Source organism: Salminus brasiliensis, chromosome 1, assembly GCF_030463535.1.
Source record: "Salminus brasiliensis chromosome 1, fSalBra1.hap2, whole genome shotgun sequence".
NCBI classification, from domain to species: domain Eukaryota; kingdom Metazoa; phylum Chordata; class Actinopteri; order Characiformes; family Bryconidae; genus Salminus; species Salminus brasiliensis.
In genome coordinates this window covers 48,480,345-48,494,010 of record NC_132878.1, presented here as the reverse complement: position 1 = coordinate 48,494,010, position 13,666 = coordinate 48,480,345, and the positions used below count along the sequence as shown (strand labels likewise).

Sequence of the window (13,666 nt, the reverse complement as noted above, 5' to 3'; positions counted from 1 at the left end):
CACACTTTGACTTGAATGTTTTACACTTTGATGTAAAATAGTTCATAATATTCACTTTTCTATTTCTGGCTGTCATCCTGACTCAGTAACAAAATGCACTGGCCTTTACTGAATCAATACGAGACGCACGTTGTGAGCACATAACTGTTAGCTGGATGTTGTCTCTCATTTAGATGACAGAGCTGTGGCATTTCTTACAACCACAGCCTTTCACACTTCAGCAGGAAACGACAAAGCCAATCCTGTTAGCAATGTGGGATACAGAGCCTGGACTTCTACTAAACAACCAAGTCTGTTAACCGCTTGTGTCCCAAGTACAGTGACCAGACACTGATGGGCCGCTGTACCAATCAGTAGTTGCTGGGTAATGTCCCTACACAATTCTACGCCCTTGCCTGCTACAACAGACTGCTAAAATATCCATAAAGAATGTGTGCCCATACTGAAGGACCTCAGGCTCCTTGGAAAATACAGGAATATTCCCAATTAATACACTTGATTTTATAAGAAATGTTGGGTAAGAGGCGATGTCCACAAACTTTTAAACGTGTAGCATACATAACATCAGCATGGTCTGTAGTGACAAACATTATTATTAAAATCGTATTTTTTCATCCATATTTGGACATTATATCTACCCTAAGACTGTTGGAATTTCCATAAAGCAGGCTTACCGTTTTTCATTTAAAAACCTGTCTCATGAAAGTTCTCAGTCCTCTGGTATTGTGTGTGAGTTTATTCAGAGAGTAATAAAGGATTATTTTAAGCCTTGGTTAGGCCTAGTAAAGCTCAGTTTTGGCATTTCAGGGGAAATTATACTAAGAGGTTACACTTAGTCATGATGCATTTTCAACCTAATACTATTTAAGTGAGCATGTCTTCGCTCTGTCTCTTTCCTGCCTTCCCTCCTCCTTTCTCATTTCCTCTGCAAACTTTCCCCGGAGAAATGGAATTGTGGACTTTCCCACTCAGGAAGTCAATCAGTACCTAACAGGCTCCTTCTACATATGATATTGTTTTAGATTTACAGTTCATTAAAAAGATAATCATTAAAATCCCCTTAATCCTGGTAAATGATGTTTCAAATCTGCCAGGTATCCAGGTCAACAACAGATAAAGAAAAATGTTACCTAAAAGGCACCAAATACGGCCATTGGTCAATTTGTGACTGAAGGTCCAATGTAAAATGCTAAACTGCATGTAGTGCCCACATATTTTGGATTCTTCTTCGATACCAATGTACATTGAAATAGATGTGTGTGATGGAGAGTCTATTGTCTTTTGTCAAAGGTGATGTTAGGACTCTTTCTGAATAAGAGGAAGCTGGTGTGGCTCTGTGCAAACACCCTGAAGCAAAGGTCAGATAAAAAGACAAAGACCATGCTCTGCCAATTTAAAGTGTGAAAACTGATGATGTGTCAAATAAAGAGGTACGATAACCCACAACCCCCCCAGACACACACACACAAACAGTCAAGAGCATTGCAATCAAAGGCTTGCTAAAGACTTGCTAAAGTGCTATGTGTTTGTACAGTGGTTTGTTAAGATGCATGTCATCTTATTATATTAATTATGTCTTTTCTTATGGCTTGATTTTATTTTCATATTATTTTCTTTTCTTGTGAAATAGGTTGTAGGGAGGCAGCTTGACATGCACAGATTTCCAATGCTATCTCCAGCAGCATTTCTGCAAGTACATTTACATTTACATGTAAGGCATTTAGCAGACGCTCTTCTCCAGAGCGACTTACAAAAGTGCTTCGCTATTTACTTAAGAATAATCTCAGCTAGTTTGAATATGCTAATAATTCAAAGATACCTCTAAGTTTAGACTCTACTAAACACAAGTCATTCGCCCAAGTATTCTCTGAAGAGGTGGGTCTTCAGTCTGTGTTTGAAGATAGCGAGCAAGTCTGCTGTTCAGACACCCAGGGGAAGCTCGTTCCACCACTTTGGTGCAGGACAGAAAAAAGCCTGGACGCTTGTCTTCCGTGGATTTTGAGGGATGGCGGGTCGAGCCGAGCTGTACTTGAAGCTCAAAGGGCTCTTGGTGCGGATCGGCTTTTGACCATTGCCATCAAGTACGCAAGTCTCTCAAGAGACACAAGAGAACACAAAGGCCACGGTAAAACACTTGATCCTGATCATGCCAGCTCAGCAGCCTGCCCACACATGATTTCTATTTGAATTCTATTCTACAGAGCTCTGGTTGAAAGTTGTTATGGTAGGCCCAGCTTCCTAGCGTGCTTGTTCCCATTGAAGCATCCAGGTTTCCTTCCAGGAGCAGCACTACCTAAATCTCTCCAATAACACCAATATCCTGTTGTGCTTCCCAGCATATAACACACTTTCAGTAGAGTGCTTCCGGTCTTAAAGCTGCAGTCTGAGAGCATAACAGTGTTGCCCTATTCAGATTCATTAGTAGTAGCAGTAGTAGGGGTGCTAAGGTTCTATTCACAGTGTAAAACATTTAGATTTATAGTAAAATGGTAACAAAGACCTAATTAAATATGTCAATTAACACTAATAAAAAAAGAAAATAAATGACTTTTAAAAAGCCAAATAATTAGCAAAATGATCAAATCTTGTTAGTGCTCAATAATGTGGATTAGAAAAGTATAATACTGCCATCTTTCAATAACAAAATGAAAAAAATAACAATTAACAAAAACTCTGCATGGGAAAATAATATCATTTCTACACAGTTCCCCTTGTTTACCAAGCAGTAGAGGAAATTGCATGACATTTCTAGGGCTAAAAAGCTCAATTTTGTCAGTAAAACAGCTATTTAACATTTTTACTTGATTTACTTGAATTCATCACAATTAACCAAAGCCAGCGTAATTCTAATATTCACAACAGACTATATTATTAATATTACTAATATTCACAAATCCCAGTAGTGCTTCAGGGGTCCATCAACCCTTTCATTTAGCCATGTTAGTATTCTGAGAAAGCATGTGGAAACTACAGATATTCAGGCATAGGGAAGTGTGGGGAGAAACGCTGTCTGCCAAATGGATGCAGCAGCACTGGCGCCGTAGTAGTGTTCATGTGTCACATCCTAGACTTGCTCCACGTCCCCCTAGAGGCTCCTTAGGTTAACCTGACAGGAAGCCAAGGTCAGGCGGTGTCAGTTAGCACAAGTGCAAAAATTAGAAAAACGAGCGGTATTGTTTGTCAAGGTTATGCAAATCCTGGGAGTTCTGGCCTGTGTTTTTTATTTTATTGAGTAATTCACTGCACATGAATAACCAAGTGCTGGAGTTTTATAAACGTTCTACCTTTTAAGAACATAATGTACATTATTCTATATATATATATATATATATATATATATATATATATATATATATGTGTGTGTGTGTGTGTGTGTGTGTGTTGTTACTGTACTGTTTTATTTACCTAGGCCTTTGTTAAGGTCAATCAGGTGAGCTGCTGGTGAAACCATAGTTGACCATACAGTGTCTTCTTTTTCTACCCAACATATCTAGAACTACTGAAAACATCTAATTCTGACTGCTGGATTTATGTTCATTTCATTGTCTGCTTTAGGCTTTCACACAATATTGTATACATTAATAAAAACCAGCAAATGAGATTTTTTTCTACACTCCAAAAGAAATGGAATTCACTACTGGATAAAATGTATTGTGTGGGCGTTGTTATATATAAACCATCATCATTTTATCAAACCGTATTTCTAGAAGGAAAAATTCCCTGCTTGAGTATAAGACAGAAAAAAAATAAAAAAAAGCGTCTGGAAACCTTTGTGGCCTTTGGCGTATCAGCTTGAAAAACATGGGAGAAGGGGGGGATGCAAGCTTCCTGACATGCTGCTTGCTTCCTCTGCTTAGCCCGCAAAGGAAAAAAAATGAAAGTGAGAAGTAGAGAAGGCACCAGAGGAGGGTATTTCCAGTGGGTGGAATTCCAGAACTCTTAGTGGACTCCATCACCTCTGATTCCGGGAAAAATGGACGCAGGCCTGTCTGTAGGTGGACCGCCTATTTAAATACAGCATCACAACAGCTCTAACCTCAGTATCATTCGATCCTCTGATAAAGACACATCCCCTGTACTCTTATATTAAACTAAAGGGATCACTTCACTTACAATGGTAAGTACATGGAATGTCTTTTTGATCATGTTTGCAGGACGTTCAGAACATTCAAGGTTAATAGAACGATCATTGAAACTCTGTCTCATTTTTACAGGACTTTCACAAGACACTTAGCTCCAAGACTTTGCAGTTTTCACTGTTCCTTCTGATTTCAAGTAAGCTATAAATTTAACCATGGAAAGATTACAGTGTTGGAATTACAATGTTGTTAATGAACCTTAATGCAAATGTCTTTTCTTCCTGTAACAGTGCTGTCTGAGTGGGCCACAGTAGAAAGCTGGTCCTACAGTTACTCTAACTCCACCATGAACTGGGATACTGCTCGAAAATGGTGTCGAAACCACTTCACAGACATGGTGGCGATCCAAAACCATGGAGAAATCAAGCATCTCAACAGCATCCTTCCCCGAGTGAAGGGATACTACTGGATCGGCATCCGCAAGATCAACAACAGCTGGACCTGGGTGGGCACCAACAAGAAGCTGACAGCTGAGGCTGAGAACTGGGCAGAGGGGGAGCCCAATAATGGGCGAAACAATGAGGACTGTGTGGAGATCTACATTAAGAGAGATAAGGACGAGGGGAAATGGAATGACGAATCTTGCAAAAAGTCGAAGACTGCACTTTGCTACACTGGTATGTGACATGTGGATATACCGGACTAAAATGAAAAGTGCTAAAAAGAGAATCTAAGGCAGAGACATAAAAGAAGCACATTTGGTTCCATAAAAAAACTTTTTATTTGTTTCAATTAAGTTGTTTCTTTTGTGGCATCTCTCTAGGAACCATTTTTGGCATATTTATTTATGACTTACATGACTAAATAATGATTTACCTGCTTCTATGATATTTGTCAGCTTCAGGATTTTAAGACATACTTTGCTGAACTTGCCTAGCTATGTGTGTGCGATATGTGTGTGTTAGCAAAGAAGAAAAAAGTATGAAAAATAAATAACAGAGTCATTCTGTTCTTTAGCATCATGCCAGACAGACTCCTGCAGCCATCATGGAGAGTGTGTGGAGACCATCAACAGCCACAGATGTGACTGCTTTGAGGGCTTCTATGGTGAAAAGTGTGAGCACGGTACGTGGGATCGGTCCGAACTATACTGTGGATCCTTCTCATTGATTCTACATTGACCCAACATTTTTATCCAAAGTGTTATTAGTCATAACTGCCTGATAATCTTAGAGATACCTGTGATCCTAATCATAGAAACAAACTGAATGACAACACACCTGGAATCTAATACAGCAAAATTTTAACTGATCATTTTTTATCTGCAGTTGTCAAATGCCAAGCGGAGAACATAGCGAATCCGGAAAACGGCAGAGTGGACTGCGTCCACCCTAATGGAGAGTTCTCCTACAAGTCTCAGTGCAGGTACACCTGTGATGAGGGCTACCAGGTAGCTGGCTCACAAACAACACAGTGCAATGGTTCGGCAACTTGGTCAAGCAGGCCACCAACCTGTGAACGTGAGTATATTTAGTATGATCCCTATTTAAGCTTAAAAAGACATTTAAAGATGCTTGTCGTAGATATTACCTTTAATAGTACCTTGAATTTGAAAGTCTATAATTAAATGACTATAAGTTTGTTGTTGTTGTCACAGCTGTCCAGTGCTCTGAGCTGGTCAAGCCTCTCCATGCTACCATGCAGTGTGATCATCCGCTAGGAGGCTTCAGCTATCAGTCCACCTGTGAGTTTTCCTGTGAGAAGGGATACACACTAACCAGCTCAATCTCCAGCAAGCTGACGTGTGAAGCCACTGGACAGTGGAATGACTCAAAGCCCACCTGTGAAGGTAAGAAGCTGTACTTAGCTTACACCCTAGAGATACACCTCAGATTACTACGAGACATTACTGGTTCAAGCTAGATGCACATCATCTTGACTTAATCTCTGATTCCTCCTAGCCGTCCGTTGCCCAACTCCTGAGGGTCCAGTGAATGGCAGAATGGTCTGCAGTGGAGATAGTCCCAATTACAGCAGCAGCTGCAGCTTCAGCTGTGATGATGGTTTCCAACTTAATGGGGCACCAGAAATGAGCTGCACTGAGTCTGCACAGTGGAGCCAGGAGATGCCTTACTGTGAAGGTAAGAAGCTATATTTAGCTTACACCTTAGAGCTACACTGTGTGTTCTTTAATTTGTTATGAAGCTGAAGGTGCTATGATGATACCCTCCGATTCCTAAATGACAAACAAACAGCTAGATCCCAAAAAAACTACTGTTTTTAAGCTAGATGTACATCAACTTGACTAAATCTGTCATTTCTGTCTCCTAGCCATCCGTTGCCCAACTCTTGAGGGCCCTGTAAATGGCAGAATGACCTGCAGTGGAGACAGTGTCAGTTATGGCAGCAGCTGCAGCTTCAGCTGTGATGATGGTTTCTACCTTAAGGGGGAACCAGAAATGAGCTGCACTGAGTCCGCACAGTGGAGCCAGGAGATGCCTTACTGTGAAGGTAAGAGGCAGATCCTTTACAAGATTCATTTTATATTTTGAGACTGAAACCTCAGCTCATACACCTCTGTTATGTTGTTGTTGTCACAGCTGTCCAGTGCTCTGAGCTGGTCGAGCCTCTCCATGCCACCATGCAGTGTGATCATCCGCTAGGAGGCTTCAGCTATCAGTCCACCTGTGAGTTTTCGTGTGAGAAGGGATACACACTAACCAGCTCAAGCTCCAGCAAGCTGACGTGTGAAGCCACTGGACAGTGGAATGACTCAAAGCCCACCTGTGAAGGTAAGAAGCTATACTTAGCTTACACCCTAGAGATACACCTCAGATTACTACGAGACATTACTGGTTCAAGCTAGATGCACATCATCTTGACTTAATCTCTGATTCCTCCCAGCCGTCCGTTGCCCAACTCCTGAGGGTCCAGTGAATGGCAGAATGGTCTGCAGTGGAGATAGTCCCAATTACAGCAGCAGCTGCAGCTTCAGCTGTGATGATGGTTTCCAACTTAATGGGGCACCAGAAATGAGCTGCACTGAGTCTGCACAGTGGAGCCAGGAGATGCCTTACTGTGAAGGTAAGAAGCTATATTTAGCTTACACCTTAGAGCTACACTGTGTGTTCTTTAATTTGTTATGAAGCTGAAGGTGCTATGATGATACCCTCCGATTCCTAAATGACAAACAAACAGCTAGATCCCAAAAAACTACTGTTTTTAAGCTAGATGTACATCAACTTGACTAAATCTGTCATTTCTGTCTCCTAGCCATCCGTTGCCCAACTCTTGAGGGCCCTGTAAATGGCAGAATGACCTGCAGTGGAGACAGTGTCAGTTATGGCAGCAGCTGCAGCTTCAGCTGTGATGATGGTTTCTACCTTAAGGGGGAACCAGAAATGAGCTGCACTGAGTCCGCACAGTGGAGCCAGGAGATGCCTTACTGTGAAGGTAAGAGGCAGATCCTTTACAAGATTCATTTTATATTTTGAGACTGAAACCTCAGCTCATACACCTCTGTTATGTTGTTGTTGTCACAGCTGTCCAGTGCTCTGAGCTGGTCGAGCCTCTCCATGCCACCATGCAGTGTGATCATCCGCTAGGAGGCTTCAGCTATCAGTCCACCTGTGAGTTTTCGTGTGAGAAGGGATACACACTAACCAGCTCAAGCTCCAGCAAGCTGACGTGTGAAGCCACTGGACAGTGGAATGACTCAAAGCCCACCTGTGAAGGTAAGAAGCTATACTTAGCTTACACCTTAGAGGGACACTGTGTGCTTCTACGTTTACTATAAATCTGAAGGTGACACCCTCACTTTGATGACATCCTCAGATTACTACGAGACATTACTGGTTCAAGCTAGATGCACATCATCTTGACTTAATCTCTGATTCCTCCCAGCCGTCCGTTGCCCAACTCCTGAGGGTCCAGTGAATGGCAGAATGGCCTGCAGTGAAGATAGTCCCAGTTACAGCAGCAGCTGCAGCTTCAGCTGTGATGATGGCTTCTACCTTAAGGGGGCACCAGAAATGAGCTGCACTGAATCTGCACAGTGGAGCCAGGAGATGCCTTACTGTGAAGGTAAGAGGCAGATCCTTTACAAGATTCATTTTATATTTTGAGACTGAAACCTCAGCTCATACACCTCTGTTATGTTGTTGTTTTCACAGCTGTCCAGTGCTCTGAGCTGGTCGAGCCTCTCCATGCCACCATGCAGTGTGATCATCCGCTAGGAGGCTTCAGCTATCAGTCCACCTGTGAGTTTTCCTGTGAGAAGGGATACACACTAACCAGCTCAATCTCCAGCAAGCTGACGTGTGAAGCCACTGGACAGTGGAATGACTCAAAGCCCACCTGTGAAGGTAAGAAGCTATATTTAGCTTACACCTTAGAGCTACACTGTGTGTTCTTTAATTTGTTATGAAGCTGAAGGTGCTATGATGATACCCTCCGATTTCTAAATGACAAACAAACAGCTAGATCCCAAAAAAACTACTGTTTTTAAGCTAGATGTACATCAACTTGACTAAATCTGTCATTTCTGTCTCCTAGCCGTCCGTTGCCCAACTCTTGAGAGCCCTGTAAATGGCAGAATGACCTGCAGTGGAGACAGTGTCAGTTATGGCAGCAGCTGCAGCTTTAGCTGCGATGATGGTTTCTACCTTAAGGGGGAACCAGAAATGAGCTGCACTGAGTCCGCACAGTGGAGCCAGGAGATGCCTTACTGTGAAGGTAAGAGGCAGATCCTTTACAAGATTCATTTTATATTTTGAGACTGAAACCTCAGCTCATACACCTCTGTTATGTTGTTGTTGTCACAGCTGTCCAGTGCTCTGAGCTGGTCGAGCCTCTCCATGCCACCATGCAGTGTGATCATCCGCTAGGAGGCTTCAGCTATCAGTCCACCTGTGAGTTTTCGTGTGAGAAGGGATACACACTAACCAGCTCAAGCTCCAGCAAGCTGACGTGTGAAGCCACTGGACAGTGGAATGACTCAAAGCCCACCTGTGAAGGTAAGAAGCTATACTTAGCTTACACCTTAGAGATACACTGTGTCCTTCTACGTTTACTATAAATCTGAAGGTGACACCCTCATTTGATGACATCCTCAGATTACTACGAGACATTACTGGTTCAAGCTAGATGCACATCATCTTGACTTAATCTCTAATTCCTCCTAGCCATCCGTTGCCCAACTCCTGAGGGTCCAGCGAATGGCAGAATGGTCTGCAGTGGAGATAGTCCCAGTTACAGCAGCAGCTGCAGCTTCAGCTGTGATGATGGTTTCTACCTTAAGGGGGCACCAGAAATGAGCTGCACTGAATCTGCACAGTGGAGCCAGGAGATGCCTTACTGTGAAGGTAAGAAGCTATACTTAGCTTACACCTTAGAGGTTGATATACATAATTACATACATACAACATTTCCAAAGTGAACTTACTTGATTTAATATGATCAAATAAGACATTATATCAACACAATTATGGCCTATTAAAGAAAACCACAAGTAAAGTCAGTACAACACTTTCTTCATGAAGTTTCACTCTCTCTTTGCGCTCCACAGCAGTCACATGCCCGTTCCTACAGGAGCCAGAAAACGGCCTCATGACCTGTTCCTCTGAAGAGACCGTCTTCGGCACCACCTGTTCTTTCAGCTGTTTTAGTGGCTACCATCTATATGGAGATGATGTGGTGAAGTGCAACCTCAATGGCAACTGGTCTGGGGAGGTAGCTGAGTGCCAAGGTAAAGCAGTCAGAGCAATGCTATTTGACTTCTTATTTGACAAAAAAAGTAAATATTGACATATAGCACAAAATGAAGAACAGCCCATAGTTGATATCTAAATTTTTGTTGCTTATGTTATCCAGCACATTCGGAGCCCTTGTTGAGTCCACCTGTGGTGACTGGCCTGACCGTAGCAGGAGCCGCGACTGCTTTTTCCAGTTTCGCTCTGGCCTTCTGGATACTAAGGAAACTCAAACAGAAAGGTGAGCAGATCAACGCTGTAATTTCACAGCATCGCTTTGCAAGTTCTTAGTCAGTACGCCTAAATATATTCATAAATTGCTCATTTATATCATATATATCATATTGTTTGTTATTGTGTTTGAATGTAAAGCTAATGTTATGTTCATTTGTGTCTTGCTTACAGCTGAAAAGTTTGATGTAAGGTGAGTTATGTCCTCTGTTACAACCTTAACTTTTCTTCTGCATGATGTCCTTATATGTACTGACTACATGGGTACTGTGCTGGGGTTTGAAACCGACTAATATTGTTGTGCGTGTGTTTATTTTTACAGTAACTCAGACATCGATGTGCCCCCCCAAGTATACAAGAGCATTGACAGTCTAATTTAGAGATCAATGATGACAACAGCATCTATGTGAGTACATGAATATAATAATGACAAAGCCTAAAACATACAAGTATGTAAATTGAGTTGCTACAGTTAAATTGAGTTGTTACTGCTTATTAAAACAGATTAAAGGTATTGGGTAAAGTATTAAGTTAATCTTTTTCATATTTCTCTTGACAGTGGCCTCTACCAATGTCACTCTGGCTGTTGCACATGGATATCGTCTTCGGAAGGAATAAATATAGTCAGAATCGGGGGGGAATGAATTGAGGTTGATCCTTGGTACTCTGTACTGTGCGTGAATGAATTGACTGTACTGGACATTTTTAACTATTTATTATATTATCTTCCCAGCGGAAGTATTTATTGTGTTATTTATTGAACATATTGTTCTGTGTCGTTTGTGAGTAGACTTGAAGAAGAGTCTGAGAAGAGATGTATAGTTTTATGCCTGTTTTTGTTGTGCATTATGAAGGACTGTAGTGTTTCTGAATATATTTACACTGGTTACTATGGTTACTGTGCCTTATCCCGAGAATTGTGAAGTGTCTTTTTTTTAAGCTAATGTGATTCAACCATTTAAAAGCAGGCCTTATCAGTACATTCTGGATAATGTATTGACACTGCATGCATATGTAACTATAAACATAATAACTATAATATATATTATTGTTTTGTGTGTTTTTAGATTTTTGGTAATAAATAGGGCATTAAATGCTTGAAATGACAATAATAAACATATATCATGCAATCCATGCCTAGTTTTCTATTTCATAACAAAACAGAAATGAAATCAAATACACCTGAATGAACACCTGCTCATTCCACATTTCCTCAGAGATCAAGTGTATGTAAGTATACTTGAACACCTGCAATGGATGCATGAAGAAGTGATGAACAAAGATACTTTTTAAAATTTATAGTGGATATACAAAGGTATACATTTCTGTACATGCGGGGAAGTCTTAAGCAGACTGCTTAAGATATTCAATAGTGTAAGTGTTATGTGTAATATAAAAAAACACCTGCAAATATGTCGGAAAAGAGTAGCCATGGGACGATTTTTAAAAATTGGCTGAAATAACACACTGATAAACAAACTTGTTGTGTTCATATAATGTATATTCATTATATTAGTGATTTTCCTGGACAAATAAATGCTTACTTGACGGAGATATATATATGGAATTTGAACAAGTGGTTTTTATCCATAATGTGCTCAGTCTATATGAGAAATCCAAGTCATTATAACTACTCAGCTCAACTGCTTGGATTCAAGTATTCCAATCCAACTCATTGTGAGCTGCATCAGGTGTCAGGTAATACTTCAAAGGGCAGGTTTAAGAAACACTGCTCTATGTGAAAGTTTTAAGTTGAATTTTAAATCAAAATGAAATCAAAACAACAGATTTAACACTAAAACCCTCCCTCAGTTCTTTCTACCACTTCCCCTTGAGGTGATCTAAGCTGTGGGTGTGCAGAGTTTTCATTTTTACTGTCTAATGTGATGTAATTAGTTGTTATCGTTTGCAGTTGTGTGGGTAGCGTGGGTGTGGATGAATAGGGTTTTTACTAGTCTAAACTAATCAACAATGAGAGAGAGAGAGCTATTGTGTAACAGGGAGGGGGGCAATCAAACATTATACTCTCAACAGAAATGACTATAAACTAACTTTACAACAAAATACATTTAATAAATACATAAAACACATTTTAATGTAACACAAATACAAACATATACTACTACTACTATACAACATATACTAAAGCTCTCGTTTTTCCCTGCACTGAGGATTTGCCAAAAGGTGAAAATGCCTAAGGCCACATATTGATTAGAATCAAAACCAATCTTATAGAGGTATTTATTTATTGTCCCGCTTCCCCTCATCTTTGTGTCAGAGTGTTGAATGCACTGAGTTACTGTTTAGATGACCTATCTGCTCAGACCTGGCCTTTTCCTGCAACTGTTGCTGCCACTGATGGACAGGTTGTGACCCTAGAATACTGAGCTCCAGGCAATGTTACACAAAATGTTTCCAGTGTGTTAATCAGCGACAGTGGGAAGGTTCTGGCAATACTTTCTGTTCTAAAAGACAACTCACATCATGTTGGTTATTGTATAAAGCAGTTTATTCATTATGAAACATTAATCTAATGCACCGTTGTGTTCCCCCTTCAGACCTGTGGGAAAAGTGGAATTCCACAAGCCCTTCTGTAGAAATGTACAGAATTCAGAAAACACTGCACTGACACTTTTGAGGACAGTGAGACTCTTTACCCACACCTGGCCACTTTATTATGCTACTGCTTCAACTCATATTGTAATTGCTGCTACTTTTTACATTTTCTTTTCCTGTTTATGTCTATCCCTCTTATATTTAAAATTTTATTATTATTATAATTATTATTTATTCATAATTGCGTAATTTACCACATGCAATGCGAATGACAATAAAGTCTTCTTGAATCCTTGAATAGAGTCAGAATACAGTCACAGTTCACAGTGGTGGTGACTTGATTATTTAATCTAAAAAATAAGCAAAATTAGCCACATTAATGCGCAATATTTGTGATGACATCATATCAGTTTGTGCTTTTTGTGTTTAAAAGAGGACTTTTGTTTAAGATTTCAATCATGAGTTTTTCTCCTTTCATGCAAAAACAGAAATAGTCCAACATGCATGAAAGAGTAAATGCTAACACCAGTATCACACACTGCCTAAAACATCTCACCAACATTCTATAGGAAAGAGCGAAAATTTTAAAATAAATAAATAAATAAATAATATATATATATAACATGTAGCACATCATTGCTGTCATGCATAAACAAAAATGCACTTACACTGTGTGACTTTCATGATGAATGTACCAATATTTCATGATTTAAAGATAAATATAAAAACAGGCAGGTCATAATCATAAATAAAGTTTATTTATGATAAAAGAAATTTTTTTCCAGAAAATGAATGACCTAAATAAAGCATGGGCCTTCAATACCATTTGCTAGTATTGAGTGTTGTGAATGTTTTGCCTACTGTTTTACAAAAAGAGGTCAAAAGTACACAGGATTAAATATAAAAACATGGAATATAAAAATACATAGAATATATTTTCTAAATATTTGACATGAACTGTTTCCAGCTTTAAACATCCACCAACAATGAAAGTTGAATCACATTTGTTAAAACAGACAAATTACCAAAGTGTGCTGGACACTAGTGGTC

The 13,666-nt window shown here is 40.1% G+C and overlaps 1 protein-coding gene across 1 annotated transcript; it reads left to right on the top strand.

The window, feature by feature from the left end:
- Nucleotides 1–4,059: 4,059 nt before the first annotated feature.
- On the top strand, nt 4,060–11,162 carry sele (selectin E). Its single transcript, XM_072695972.1, has 22 exons — nt 4,060–4,117; nt 4,215–4,275; nt 4,370–4,756; nt 5,097–5,204; nt 5,408–5,599; nt 5,737–5,928; nt 6,041–6,220; nt 6,411–6,590; nt 6,680–6,871; nt 6,984–7,163; nt 7,353–7,532; nt 7,622–7,813; nt 7,983–8,162; nt 8,252–8,443; nt 8,634–8,813; nt 8,903–9,094; nt 9,263–9,442; nt 9,646–9,825; nt 9,951–10,070; nt 10,235–10,253; nt 10,383–10,466; nt 10,620–11,162. The coding sequence occupies exons 1-21, from the start codon at nt 4,115–4,117 to the stop codon at nt 10,438–10,440; spliced, it is 3,348 nt and encodes a 1,115-aa protein (XP_072552073.1). The 5' UTR covers nt 4,060–4,114; the 3' UTR covers nt 10,441–10,466; nt 10,620–11,162.
- The last annotated feature ends 2,504 nt before the right edge of the window (nt 11,163–13,666 follow it).